The 16,304-nt window shown below is 35.2% G+C and overlaps 1 protein-coding gene across 3 annotated transcripts in view; it reads left to right on the plus strand.

Annotated features, from left to right (window-relative positions):
• The window catches only part of DPP10 (dipeptidyl peptidase like 10), a 763,146-nt gene that overhangs the window by 679,754 nt on the left and 67,088 nt on the right, over positions 1–16,304 (plus strand). For all 3 annotated transcript variants that reach the window (XM_073563825.1, XM_073563827.1, XM_073563826.1), the window contains one exon: positions 12,375–12,569. In XM_073563825.1, the coding sequence (XP_073419926.1) occupies positions 12,375–12,569 (195 nt within the window). The remainder of the gene's footprint in view (positions 1–12,374; positions 12,570–16,304) is intronic.

Raw genomic sequence — 16,304 nt, forward strand, 5'->3', positions numbered from 1 at the left:
ACAGGCTGTAGTATTTCCTGGATATTACAGTAGTATTAATAGTGGCTGTATTATTTCCTGGATATTCCAGTAGTATTTATAGTGGGTGTATTATTTCCTGGATATTACAGTAGTATTTATAGTGGCTGTATTATTTCCTGGATATTACAGTAGTATTTATAGTGGCTCTAGTATTTCCTGGATATTACAGTAGTATTTATAGTGGATGTATTATTTCCTGGATATTACAGTAGTATTTTTAGTGGCTGTAGTATTTCCTGGATATTACAGTGGTATTTATAGTGGCTGTATTATTTCCTGGATATTACAGTAGTATTTTTAGTGGCTGTAGTATTTCCTGGATATTACAGTAGTATTTATAGTGGCTGTATTATTTCCTACATATTACAGTAGTATTTATAGTCGCTGTAGTATTTCCTAAATATTACAGTAGTATTTATAGTGGCTGTAGTATTTCCTGGATCTTACAGTAGTATTTATAGTGGCTGTATTATTTCCTGGATATTACAGTAGTACTTATAGTGACTGTATCATTTCTGGGATAATACAGTAGTATTTATAGTGGCTGTAGTATTTCCTGGATATTACAGTAGTATTTATAGTGGATGTATTATTTCCTGGATATTACAGCAGTATTTATAGTGGCTGTATTATTTCCTGGATATTACAGTAGTATTAATAGTGGCTGTATTATTTCCTGGATATTACAGTAATATTTATAGTGGCTGTATTATTTCCTGGATGTTACAGTGATATTTATAGTGGCTGTATTATTTCCTGGATATTACAGTAGTATTAATAGTGGCTGTATTATTTCCTGGATATTACAGTAGTATTTATAGTGGCTGTATTATTTCCTGGATATTACAGTAATATTTATAGTGGCTGTATTATTTCCTGGATATTACAGTAGTATTTATAGTGGCTGTAGTATTTCCTGAATATTACGGTAGTATTTATAGTGGCTGTAGTATTTCCTGGATATTACAGTAGTATTTATAGTGGCTGTAGTATTTCCTGGATATTACAGTAGTATTTATAGTGGCTGTATTTTTTCCTGGATATTACAGTAGTATTTATAGTGGCTGTATTATTTCCTGGATATTACAGTAGTATTTATAGTGGATGTATTATTTCCTGGATATTACAGTAGTATTTATAGTGGCTGTAGTATTTCCTGGATATTACAGTAGTATTTATAGTGGCTGTATTATTTCCTGGATATTACAGTCGTATTTATAGTGGCTGTATTATTTCCTGGATATTACAGTAGTATTTATAGTGGATGTATTATTTCCTGGATATTACAGTAGTATTTATAGTGGCTGTATTATTTCCTATATATTACAGTAGTATTTATAGTGGCTGTATTATTTCCTATATATTACAGTAGTATTTATACAGGCTGTAGTATTTCCTGGATATTACAGTAGTATTAATAGTGGCTGTATTATTTCCTGGATATTCCAGTAGTATTTATAGTGGGTGTATTATTTCCTGGATATTACAGTAGTATTTATAGTGGCTGTGTTATTTCCTGGATATTACAGTAGTATTTATAGTGGCTGTATTATTTCCTGGATATTACAGTAGTATTTATAGTGGCTCTAGTATTTCCTGGATATTACAGTAGTATTTATAGTGGATGTATTATTTCCTGGATATTACAGTAGTATTTATAGTGGCTGTATTATTTCCTGGATATTACAGTAGTATTTATAGTGGCTGTAGTTTTTCCTGGATATTACAGTAGTATTTATAGTGGCTGTATTATTTCCTGGATATTACAGTAGTATTTATAGTGGCTGTAATATTTCCTGGATATTACAGTAGTATTTATAGTGGCTGTATTATTTCCTAGATATTACAGTAGTATTTATAGTGGCTGTATTATTTCCTTGATATTACAGTAGTATCTATAGTGGCTGTATTATTTCCTAAATATTACAGTAGTATCTATAGTAGCTGTATTATTTCCTGGATATTACAGTAGTATTTATAGTGGCTGTAGTATTTCCTGGATATTACAGTAGTATTTATAGTGGCTGTATTATTTCCTGGATATTACTGTAGTATTTATAGTGGCTGTATTATTTCCTGGATATTACAGTAGTATTTATAGTGGCTGTATTATTTCCTAAATATTACAGTAGTATTTATAGTGGCTGTATTATTTCCTGGATATTACAGTAGTATTTATAGTTTCTGTAGTATTTCCTGGATATTACAGTAGTATTTATAGTGGCTTTAGTATTTCCTGGATATTATAGTATTATTTATAGTGGCTGTATTATTTCCTGGATATTACAGTAGTATTTATAGTTTCTGTAGTATTTCCTGGATATTACAGTAGTATTTATAGTGGCTTTAGTATTTCCTGGATATTATAGTATTATTTATAGTGGCTGTATTATTTCCTAAATATTACAGTAGTATTTATAGTGGCTGTATTATTTCCTAAATATTACAGTAGTATTTATAGTGGCTGTATTATTTCCTGGATATTACAGTAGTATTTATAGTGGCTGTATTTTTTCCTGGATATTACTGTAGTATTTATAGTGGCTGTATTATTTCCTGGATATTACAGTATTATTTATAGTGGCTGTAGTATTTCCTGGATATTACAGTAGTATTTATAGTGGCTGTAGTATTTCCTGGATATTACAGTAGTATTTATAGTGGCTGTAGTATTTCTTGGATATTACAGTAGTATTTATAGTGGCTGTAGTATTTCCTGGATATTACAGTAGTATTTATAGTGGATTTATTATTTCCTGGATATTACAGTAGTATTTATAGTGGCTGTATTATTTCCTGGATATTACAGTAGTATTTATAGTGGCTGTAGTATTTCCTGGATATTACGGTAGTATTTATAGTGGCTGTAGGATTTCCTGGATATTACTGTAGTATCTATAGTGGCTGTATTATTTCCTGGCTATTACAGTAGTATTTATAGTGGCTGTATTATTTCCTAAATACTACAGTAGTATTTATAGTGGCTGTATTATTTCCTAAATATTACAGTAGTATTTATAGTGGCTGTATTATTTCCTGGATATTACAGTAGTATTTATAGTGGCTGTATTGTTTCCTGGATATTACAGTAGGATTTATAGTGGCTGTATTATTTCCTAAATATTACAGTAGTATTTATAGTGGCTGTATTATTTCCTGGATATTACAGTAGTATTTATAGTGGCTATATTATTTCCTGGATATTACAGTAGTATTTATAGTGGCTGTATTATTTTCTGGATATTCCAGTAGTATCTATAGTGGCTGTATTATTTCCTGGATATTACAGTAGTATTTATAGTGGCTGTATTATTTCCTAAATATTACAGTAGTATTTATAGTGGCTGTAGTATTTCCTGGATATTACAGTAGTATTTATAGTGGCTGTAGTATTTCCTGGATATTACAGTAGTATTTATAGTGGCTGTATTATTTCCTGGATATTACAGTAGTATTTATAGTGGCTGTATTATTTCCTGGATATTACAGTAGTATTTATAGTGGATGTATTATTTCCTGGATATTACAGTAGTATTTATAGTGGCTGTAGTATTTCCTGGATATTACAGTAGTATTTATAGTGGCTGTATTATTTCCTGGATATTACAGTCGTATTTATAGTGGCTGTATTATTTCCTGGATATTACAGTAGTATTTATAGTGGATGTATTATTTCCTGGATATTACAGTAGTATTTATAGTGGCTGTATTATTTCCTATATATTACAGTAGTATTTATAGTGGCTGTATTATTTCCTATATATTACAGTAGTATTTATACAGGCTGTAGTATTTCCTGGATATTACAGTAGTATTAATAGTGGCTGTATTATTTCCTGGATATTCCAGTAGTATTTATAGTGGGTGTATTATTTCCTGGATATTACAGTAGTATTTATAGTGGCTGTGTTATTTCCTGGATATTACAGTAGTATTTATAGTGGCTGTATTATTTCCTGGATATTACAGTAGTATTTATAGTGGCTCTAGTATTTCCTGGATATTACAGTAGTATTTATAGTGGATGTATTATTTCCTGGATATTACAGTAGTATTTATAGTGGCTGTATTATTTCCTGGATATTACAGTAGTATTTATAGTGGCTGTAGTTTTTCCTGGATATTACAGTAGTATTTATAGTGGCTGTATTATTTCCTGGATATTACAGTAGTATTTATAGTGGCTGTAATATTTCCTGGATATTACAGTAGTATTTATAGTGGCTGTATTATTTCCTAGATATTACAGTAGTATTTATAGTGGCTGTATTATTTCCTTGATATTACAGTAGTATCTATAGTGGCTGTATTATTTCCTAAATATTACAGTAGTATCTATAGTAGCTGTATTATTTCCTGGATATTACAGTAGTATTTATAGTGGCTGTAGTATTTCCTGGATATTACAGTAGTATTTATAGTGGCTGTATTATTTCCTGGATATTACTGTAGTATTTATAGTGGCTGTATTATTTCCTGGATATTACAGTAGTATTTATAGTGGCTGTATTATTTCCTAAATATTACAGTAGTATTTATAGTGGCTGTATTATTTCCTGGATATTACAGTAGTATTTATAGTTTCTGTAGTATTTCCTGGATATTACAGTAGTATTTATAGTGGCTTTAGTATTTCCTTGATATTATAGTATTATTTATAGTGGCTGTATTATTTCCTGGATATTACAGTAGTATTTATAGTTTCTGTAGTATTTCCTGGATATTACAGTAGTATTTATAGTGGCTTTAGTATTTCCTGGATATTATAGTATTATTTATAGTGGCTGTATTATTTCCTAAATATTACAGTAGTATTTATAGTGGCTGTATTATTTCCTAAATATTACAGTAGTATTTATAGTGGCTGTATTATTTCCTGGATATTACAGTAGTATTTATAGTGGCTGTATTTTTTCCTGGATATTACTGTAGTATTTATAGTGGCTGTATTATTTCCTGGATATTACAGTATTATTTATAGTGGCTGTAGTATTTCCTGGATATTACAGTAGTATTTATAGTGGCTGTAGTATTTCCTGGATATTACAGTAGTATTTATAGTGGCTGTAGTATTTCTTGGATATTACAGTAGTATTTATAGTGGCTGTAGTATTTCCTGGATATTACAGTAGTATTTATAGTGGATTTATTATTTCCTGGATATTACAGTAGTATTTATAGTGGCTGTATTATTTCCTGGATATTACAGTAGTATTTATAGTGGCTGTAGTATTTCCTGGATATTACAGTAGTATTTATAGTGGCTGTAGGATTTCCTGGATATTACTGTAGTATCTATAGTGGCTGTATTATTTCCTGGCTATTACAGTAGTATTTATAGTGGCTGTATTATTTCCTAAATACTACAGTAGTATTTATAGTGGCTGTATTATTTCCTAAATATTACAGTAGTATTTATAGTGGCTGTATTATTTCCTGGATATTACAGTAGTATTTATAGTGGCTGTATTGTTTCCTGGATATTACAGTAGGATTTATAGTGGCTGTATTATTTCCTAAATATTACAGTAGTATTTATAGTGGCTGTATTATTTCCTGGATATTACAGTAGTATTTATAGTGGCTATATTATTTCCTGGATATTACAGTAGTATTTATAGTGGCTGTATTATTTTCTGGATATTCCAGTAGTATCTATAGTGGCTGTATTATTTCCTGGATATTACAGTAGTATTTATAGTGGCTGTATTATTTCCTAAATATTACAGTAGTATTTATAGTGGCTGTATTATTTCCTGGATATTAAAGTAGTATTTATAGTGGCTGTATTATTTCCTAAATATTACAGTAGTATTTATAGTGGCTGTATTATTTCCTGGATATTACAGTAGTATTTATAGTGGATGTATTATTTCCTGGATATTACAGTAATATTTATAGTGGCTGTATTATTTCCTAAATATTACAGTAGTATTTATAGTGGCTGTATTATTTTCTGGATGTTACAGTAGTATTTATAGTGGCTGTATTATTTCCTAAATATTACAGTAGTATTCATTGTGGCTGTATTATTTCCTGCATATTACAGTAGTATTTATAGTGGCTGTATTATTTCCTAAATATTACAGTAGTATTTATAGTGGCGGTAGTATTTCCTGGATATGACAGTAGTATTTATAGTGGCTGTATTATTTCCTGGATATTACAGTAGTATTTATAGTGGCTGTGTTATTTCCTGGATATTACAGTAGGATTTATAGTGGCTGTAGTATTTCCTGGATATTACAGTAGTATTTACAGTGGCTGTATTATTTCCTAAATATTACAGTAGTATTTATAGTGGCTGTAGTATTTCCTGGATATGACAGTATTATTTATAATGGCTGTATTATTTCCTGGATATTACAGTAGTATTTATAGTTGCTGTAGTATTTCCTGGATATTACAGTAGTATTTATAGTGTCTGTATTATTTCCTTGTTATTACAGTAGTACTTATAGTGGCTGTAGTATTTCCTGGATATTACAGTAGTATTTATAGTGGTTGTATTATTTCCTGGATATTACAGTAGTATTTATAGTGGCTGTATTATTTCTTGGATATTACAGTAGTATTTATAGTGGCTGTATTATTTTCTGGATATTACAGTAGTATTTATAGTGGCTGTATTATTTCCTGGATATTCCAATAGTATCTATAGTGGCTGTAGTATTTCCGGGATATTACAGTAGTATTTATAGTGGCTGTAGTATTTCCGGGATATTACAGTAGTATTTATATTGGCTGTATTATTTCCTGGATATTACAGTAGTATTTATAGTGGCTGTATTATTTCCTGGATATTACAGTAGTATTTATAGTGGCTGTATTATTTCCTGGATATTACAGTAGTATTTATAGTGGCTGTAGTATTTCCGGGATATTACAGTAGTATTTATAGTGGCTGTATTATTTCCTGGATATTACAGTAGTATTTATAGTGGCTGTAGTATTTCCTGGATATTACAGTAGTATTTATAGTGGCTGTATTATTTCCTGGATATTACAGTAGTATTTATAGTGGCTGTAGTATTTCCTGGATATTACAGTAGTATTTATAGTGGCTGTATTATTTCCTGGATATTACAGTAGTATTTATAGTGGCTGTATTATTTCCTGGATATTACAGTAATATTTTTAGTGGCTGTATTATTTCCTAAATATTACATTAGTATTTATAGTGGCTGTATTATTTCCTGGATATTACAGTAGTATTTATAGTGGCTGTATTATTTTCTGGATATTCCAATAGTATCTATAGTGGCTGTATTATTTCCTGGATATTACAGTAGTATTTATAGTGGCTGTATTATTTCCTAAATATTACATTAGTATTTATAGTGGCTGTATTATTTCCTGGATATTACAGTAGTATTTATAGTGGCTGTAGTATTTCCTGGATATTTCAGTAGTATTTATAGTGGCTGTATTGTTTCCTGGATATTACAGTAGTATCTATTGTGGCTGTATTATTTCCTGGATATTACAGTAGTATTTATAGTGGCTGTATTATTTCCTAAATATTACAGTAGTATTTATAGTGGCTGTATTATTTCCTAAATATTACAGTAGTATTTATAGTGGCTGTATTATTTCCTAAATATTACAGTAGTATTTATAGTGGCTGTATTATTTCCTGTATATTACAGTAGTATTTATAGTGGCTGTATTATTTCCTGGATATTACTGTAGTATTTATAGTGGCTGTTTTATTTCCTGGATATTACAGTAGTATTTATAGTGGCTGTATTATTTCCTGGATATTACAGTAGTATTTATAGTGGCTGTAGTATTTCCTGGATATTACTGTAGTATTTATAGTGGCTGTTTTATTTCCTGGATATTACAGTAGTATTTATAGTGGCTGTATTATTTCCTAAATATTACAGTAGTATTTATAGTGGCTGTATTATTTCCTAAATATTACAGTAGTATTTATAGTGGCTGTATTATTTCCTGTATATTTCAGTAGTATTTATAGTGGCTGTATTATTTCCTGGGTATTATAGTAGTATTTATAGTGGCTGTAGTATTTCCTGGATATTACAGTAGTATTTATATTGGCTGTATTATTTCCTGGATATTACAGTAGTATTTATAGTGGCTGTAGTATTTCCTGGATATTACAGTAGTACTTATAGTGGCTGTAGTATTTCCTGGATATTACAGTAGTGTATATAGTGGCTGTATTATTTCCTGGATATTACAGTAGTATTTATAGTGGCTGTAGTATTTCCTGGATATTACAGTAGTACTTATAGTGGCTGTAGTATTTTCTGGATATTACAGTAGTATTTATAGTGGCTGTAGTATTTCATTGATATTACAGGAGTATTTATAGTGGCTGTTGTATTTCCTGGATATTACAGTAGTACTTATAGTGGCTGTAGTATTTTCTGGATATTACAGTAGTATTTATAGTGGCTGTAGTATTTCCTGTATATTCCAGTAGTTTCTATAGTGGCTGTAGTATTTCCAGGATATTACAGTAGTATTTATAGTGGCTGTAGTATTTCCTGGATATTAAAGTAGTATTTATAGTGGCTGTAGTATTTCCTTGATATTACAGTAGTATTTATAGTGGCTGTATTATTTTCTGGATATTACAGTAGTATTTATAGTGGCTGTAGTATTTCCTGTATATTCCAGTAGTTTCTATAGTGGCTGTAGTATTTCCTGGATATTACAGTAGTATTTATAGTGGCTGTAGTATTTCCTGGATATTACAGTAGTATTTATAGTGGCTGTAGTATTTCCTGGGTATTACAGTAGTATTTATAGTGGCTGTATTATTTCATGGATTTTGCAGTAGTATTTATAGTGGCTGTATTATTTCCTGGATATTACAGTAGTATTTATAGTGGCTGTATTATTTCCTGGATATTACAGTAGTACTTATAGTGGCTGTAGTATTTCCTGGATATTACAGTAGTATTTATATTGGCTGTATTATTTCCTGGATATTACAGTAGTATTTATAGTGGCTGTAGTATTTCCTGGATATTACAGTAGTACTTATAGTGGCTGTAGTATTTTCTGGATATTACAGTAGTATTTATAGTGGCTGTAGTATTTCATTGATATTACAGGAGTATTTATAGTGGCTGTAGTATTTCCTGGATATTACAGTAGTATTTATAGTCGCTGTAGTATTTCCTGGATATTACAGTAGTATTTATAGTGGCTGTGTTATTTCCTGGATATTATAGTAGTATTTATAGTGGCTGTAGCATTTCCTGGATATTACAGTAGTATTTATAGTGGCTGTATTATTTCCTGGATATTACAGTAGTATTTATAGTGGCTGTAGTATTTCCTGGATATTACAGTAGTATTTATAGTGGCTGTAGTATTTCCTGGATATTACAGTAGTACTTATAGTGGCTGTAGTATTTTCTGGATATTACAGTAGTATTTATAGTGGCTGTAGTATTTCATTGATATTACAGGAGTATTTATAGTGGCTGTAGTATTTCCTGGATATTACAGGAGTATTTATAGTGGCTGTATTATTTCCTGGATATTACAGTAGTATTTATAGTGGCTGTATTATTTCCTGGATATTACAGTAATATTTTTAGTGGCTGTATTATTTCCTAAATATTACATTAGTATTTATAGTGGCTGTATTATTTCCTGGATATTACAGTAGTATTTATAGTGGCTGTATTATTTTCTGGATATTCCAATAGTATCTATAGTGGCTGTATTATTTCCTGGATATTACAGTAGTATTTATAGTGGCTGTATTATTTCCTAAATATTACATTAGTATTTATAGTGGCTGTATTATTTCCTGGATATTACAGTAGTATTTATAGTGGCTGTAGTATTTCCTGGATATTTCAGTAGTATTTATAGTGGCTGTATTGTTTCCTGGATATTACAGTAGTATCTATTGTGGCTGTATTATTTCCTGGATATTACAGTAGTATTTATAGTGGCTGTATTATTTCCTAAATATTACAGTAGTATTTATAGTGGCTGTATTATTTCCTAAATATTACAGTAGTATTTATAGTGGCTGTATTATTTCCTAAATATTACAGTAGTATTTATAGTGGCTGTATTATTTCCTGTATATTACAGTAGTATTTATAGTGGCTGTATTATTTCCTGGATATTACTGTAGTATTTATAGTGGCTGTTTTATTTCCTGGATATTACAGTAGTATTTATAGTGGCTGTATTATTTCCTGGATATTACAGTAGTATTTATAGTGGCTGTAGTATTTCCTGGATATTACTGTAGTATTTATAGTGGCTGTTTTATTTCCTGGATATTACAGTAGTATTTATAGTGGCTGTATTATTTCCTAAATATTACAGTAGTATTTATAGTGGCTGTATTATTTCCTAAATATTACAGTAGTATTTATAGTGGCTGTATTATTTCCTGTATATTTCAGTAGTATTTATAGTGGCTGTATTATTTCCTGGGTATTATAGTAGTATTTATAGTGGCTGTAGTATTTCCTGGATATTACAGTAGTATTTATATTGGCTGTATTATTTCCTGGATATTACAGTAGTATTTATAGTGGCTGTAGTATTTCCTGGATATTACAGTAGTACTTATAGTGGCTGTAGTATTTCCTGGATATTACAGTAGTGTATATAGTGGCTGTATTATTTCCTGGATATTACAGTAGTATTTATAGTGGCTGTAGTATTTCCTGGATATTACAGTAGTACTTATAGTGGCTGTAGTATTTTCTGGATATTACAGTAGTATTTATAGTGGCTGTAGTATTTCATTGATATTACAGGAGTATTTATAGTGGCTGTTGTATTTCCTGGATATTACAGTAGTACTTATAGTGGCTGTAGTATTTTCTGGATATTACAGTAGTATTTATAGTGGCTGTAGTATTTCCTGTATATTCCAGTAGTTTCTATAGTGGCTGTAGTATTTCCAGGATATTACAGTAGTATTTATAGTGGCTGTAGTATTTCCTGGATATTAAAGTAGTATTTATAGTGGCTGTAGTATTTCCTTGATATTACAGTAGTATTTATAGTGGCTGTATTATTTTCTGGATATTACAGTAGTATTTATAGTGGCTGTAGTATTTCCTGTATATTCCAGTAGTTTCTATAGTGGCTGTAGTATTTCCTGGATATTACAGTAGTATTTATAGTGGCTGTAGTATTTCCTGGATATTACAGTAGTATTTATAGTGGCTGTAGTATTTCCTGGATATTACAGTAGTACTTATAGTGGCTGTAGTATTTCCTGGATATTACAGTAGTATTTATATTGGCTGTATTATTTCCTGGATATTACAGTAGTATTTATAGTGGCTGTAGTATTTCCTGGATATTACAGTAGTACTTATAGTGGCTGTAGTATTTTCTGGATATTACAGTAGTATTTATAGTGGCTGTAGTATTTCATTGATATTACAGGAGTATTTATAGTGGCTGTAGTATTTCCTGGATATTACAGTAGTATTTATAGTCGCTGTAGTATTTCCTGGATATTACAGTAGTATTTATAGTGGCTGTGTTATTTCCTGGATATTATAGTAGTATTTATAGTGGCTGTAGCATTTCCTGGATATTACAGTAGTATTTATAGTGGCTGTATTATTTCCTGGATATTACAGTAGTATTTATAGTGGCTGTAGTATTTCCTGGATATTACAGTAGTATTTATAGTGGCTGTAGTATTTCCTGGATATTACAGTAGTACTTATAGTGGCTGTAGTATTTTCTGGATATTACAGTAGTATTTATAGTGGCTGTAGTATTTCATTGATATTACAGGAGTATTTATAGTGGCTGTAGTATTTCCTGGATATTACAGGAGTATTTATAGTGGCTGTAGTATTTCCTGGATATTACAGTAGTATTTATAGTGGCTGTAGCATTTCCTGGATATTACAGTAGTATTTATAGTGGCTGTAGTATTTCCTGTATATTACAGTAGTATTTATAGTGGCTGTATTATTTCCTGGATATTACAGTAGTATTTATAGTGGCTGTAGTATTTCCTGGATATTACAGTAGTATTTATAGTGGCTGTAGTATTTCCTGGATATTACAGTAGTATTTATAGTGGCTGTGTTATTTCCTGGATATTCCAGTAGTATCTATAGTGGCTGTAGTATTTCCGGGATATTACAGATGTATTTATAGTGGCTGTATTATTTGCTGGCTATTACAGTAGTATTTGCCTGATATTACCATAGTATTTATTGTTTACTGAGCTTAATATGAGACACGTGTAGATTTTATTTTCTTTCCGTTTGTCTCTTGTTCGTTTCTTCTTATTTCCAGGTCTTTTGTGTCTTTGTTTCTCGGGGTACTTGCACCTTTTGATCCGTCGTCTCTATGTTTTGCTTTCTCAGGGATGAGTCTCCGGGCAATCAGCTGGTCACGGACAAGTTCCATATTGGTTGGGATTCGGTTCTCATAAACACAGAAAACGTCATTGTGGCGAGGTTTGATGGTCGCGGCAGTGGATTTCAGGGACTGAAAATCCTGCATCAAGTTCACCGAGGATTCGGATCTGTGGAAGTAAAGGACCAAATAGCTGCTGTAGAGTGAGAATGAGCCCCTCTTCTTTGCTGTATTTTCGGTGTACACATATTGTGACGGAATTCAGCTCTGTACAGATAGATAATGCTTCATCACAAATGTATGAAGAAACCAGGATGTGTCCACTGAGGGCTGTAGTTCTTTGACATTAAAAATTAATGATCAAAGCATTGTAACCCATCAATCGTCCCCAGTATTCTGTATCAAGACTGTACCACATCCCGGTCCATTAATATATATAAAATATTATCGTTTCTTCCTTCAGCCATCTCAATGGCAGTTCCCCTACACTCCGTGTATCCTAGGTCACAGCCACAATGTATTGGCGTTCCCCTCTTCCTGTAGGTCAGGGTCACACTGTAATGGCTCCCCCCTCTTCCAGTAGGCCATGGTCACACTGTAATGACTCCTCCCTCTTCCTGTAGGCCATGGTCACACAGTAATGGCTCCCCCCTCTTCCTGTAGGCCATGGTCACACTTTAATGACTCTTCCCTCTTCCAGTAGGCCATGGTCACACTGTAATGGCTCCCCCCTCTTCCAGTAGGCCATGGTCACACAGTAATGGCTCCCCCCTCTTCCTGTAGGCCATGGTCACACAGTAATGGCTCCCCCCTCTTCCTGTAGGCCATGGTCACACTTTAATGACTCTTCCCTCTTCCTGTAGGCCATGGTCACACAGTAATGGCTCCCCCCTCTTCCAGTAGGCCATGGTCACACTGTAATGACTCCTCCCTCTTCCTGTAGGCCATGGTCACACAGTAATGGCTCCCCCCTCTTCCAGTAGGCCATGGTCACACAGTAATGGCTCCCCCCTCTTCCAGTAGGCCATGGTCACACAGTAATGGCTCCCCCCTCTTCTAATAGGCCATGGTCACACAGTAATGGCTCCCCCCTCTTCTAATAGGCCATGGTCACACAGTAATGGCTCCCCCCTCTTCCAGTAGGCCATGGTCACACAGTAATGGCTCCCCCCTCTTCCAGTAGGCCATGGTCACACAGTAATGGCTCCCCCCTCTTCTAATAGGCCATGGTCACACAGTAATGGCTCCCCCCTCTTCTAATAGGCCATGGTCACACAGTAATGGCTCCCCCCTCTTCCTGTAGGCCATGGTCACACAGTAATGGCTCCCCCCTCTTCCTGTAGGCCATGGTCACACTTTAATGACTCTTCCCTCTTCCTGTAGGCCATGGTCACACAGTAATGGCTCCCCCCTCTTCCAGTAGGCCATGGTCACACTGTAATGACTCCTCCCTCTTCCTGTAGGCCATGGTCACACAGTAATGGCTCCCCCCTCTTCCAGTAGGCCATGGTCACACAGTAATGGCTCCCCCCTCTTCCAGTAGGCTATGGTCACACAGTAATGGCTCCCCCCTCTTCTAATAGGCCATGGTCACACAGTAATGGCTCCCCCCTCTTCTAATAGGCCATGGTCACACAGTAATGGCTCCCCCCTCTTCCAGTAGGCCATGGTCACACAGTAATGGCTCCCCCTCTTCCAGTAGGCCATGGTCACACAGTAATGGCTCCCCCCTCTTCCAGTAGGCCATGGTCACACAGTAATGGCTCCCCCCTCTTCTAATAGGCCATGGTCACACAGTAATGGCTCCCCCCTCTTCTAATAGGCCATGGTCACACAGTAATGGCTCCCCCCTCTTCCAGTAGGCCATGGTCACACAGTAATGGCTCCCCCCTCTTCCAGTAGGCCATGGTCACACAGTAATGGCTCCCCCCTCTTCTAATAGGCCATGGTCACACAGTAATGGCTCCCCCCTCTTCTAATAGGCCATGGTCACACAGTAATGGCTCCCCCCTCTTCCTGTAGGCCATGGTCACACAGTAATGGCTCCCCCCTCTTCCTGTAGGCCATGGTCACACTTTAATGACTCTTCCCTCTTCCTGTAGGCCATGGTCACACAGTAATGGCTCCCCCCTCTTCCAGTAGGCCATGGTCACACTGTAATGACTCCTCCCTCTTCCTGTAGGCCATGGTCACACAGTAATGGCTCCCCCCTCTTCCAGTAGGCCATGGTCACACAGTAATGGCTCCCCCCTCTTCCAGTAGGCTATGGTCACACAGTAATGGCTCCCCCCTCTTCTAATAGGCCATGGTCACACAGTAATGGCTCCCCCCTCTTCTAATAGGCCATGGTCACACAGTAATGGCTCCCCCCTCTTCCAGTAGGCCATGGTCACACAGTAATGGCTCCCCCTCTTCCAGTAGGCCATGGTCACACAGTAATGGCTCCCCCCTCTTCCAGTAGGCCATGGTCACACAGTAATGGCTCCCCCCTCGTCCAGTAGGCCATGGTCACAAAGTAATGGCTCCCCCCTCTTCCAGTAGGTCATGGTCACACTGTAATGGGTTATCCCTCTTCCCATAAGACTTGGCCACACTTTAATGGCTCTTTCCCCTTCCTGTAGGTCAGGGTCACACTGTAGTGACTCCTCCCTCTTCTCGCAGGTCATGGTCACACTGCAATGGATCCTCTGTCTTCCCATAGATCATGTCACAATGTAACGGGTCCTCCCTCATCTTGTCAGGGTCCAACTGCAATGGGTCCTCATTCTTCCTGTAGGTCATGGTCACACTATAATGGCTCGCCCCTCTTCCTGTAGGTCAGTATCACACTTCAGTGACCCCTCCCTCCTTCTGTAGGTCAGTATCAAATTGTAATCGGTCCTCCCTTTTCCTGTAGGTCAGGGTCACACTGTAATGGTTCCTCCCTCTTCCCATAGGTCAAGGTCACAATGTAATGGCTCCTCCATCTTCCCATATGTCAGGGTCACACTGTAATGGGTCCTCCTTCATCTTGTAACTCAGAGTGACACTGTAATGGCTCACAGGTAAGAGTCACACTGTAATTTGTCCTCCCTCTTCCTGTAGATCTGGATCACACTGTAATGGGTTCTCCCTCTTCCCATAGGTGAGGATGACATTGTAATAGGTCCTCCATTTTTCCTTAGGTCAGTGTCACAATGTCATGGCTTCTCCTTCTTCCCATAGGTCAGGATCACACTGTAATGGCTCCTCCCTCTTCCTATGATCAGGTTGCTATTATTATTATTTAATTATATAGCGCCATTAATTCCATGGTGCTGTACATGAGAAGGGGTTATATACAAAGTTATATATATCATTTACAGTAAACAGATTTATGATGACAGACTGGTACAGAGGGGAGAGGACCCTGTCCTTGCGGACTTACATTCTACGGGATAACATAGTAACATAGTTTTGGAGGCTGAAGGAAGACCTTATGTCCATCTAGTTCAGCCTATTTTTAGTGCAGCTGTTCTGCATTGTTGATCCTGGGGAAGGCAAAAACCCCACAGAGGCTGTAAGCTTTCCTGAAGAGATGAGTTTTCAGGTTCCGTCTGAAGGATCCAAAGGTGGTGGATAATCGGACGTGTTGAGGCATGGAATTCCAGAGGATGGGGGATATTCGGGAGAAATCTTGGAGGAGGTTGTGTGAGGAACGAATAAGTGTAGAGGAGAAAAGGAAGTCTTGGGAGGATCGAAGATTACGTGAGGGAAGATATTGGGAGATTAGTTCAGAGATATAGGGAGGGGACAGGTTGTGGATGGCTTTGTAGGTCAGTGTTAGTTTGAACTGGATTCGTTGGGGAATTGGGAGCCAGCGGAGAGATTTGCAGAGGGGAGAAACGGGAGTAGCGAGGAGAGAGGTGGATTAGTCGGGCAGCAGAGTTGAGGACAGACTGGAGTGGTGCAAGAGAGTT

Source organism: Dendrobates tinctorius, unplaced genomic scaffold, assembly GCF_039654945.1.
Source record: "Dendrobates tinctorius isolate UK_male_01 unplaced genomic scaffold, ASM3965494v1 ptg000403l, whole genome shotgun sequence".
NCBI lineage: Eukaryota > Metazoa > Chordata > Amphibia > Anura > Dendrobatidae > Dendrobates > Dendrobates tinctorius.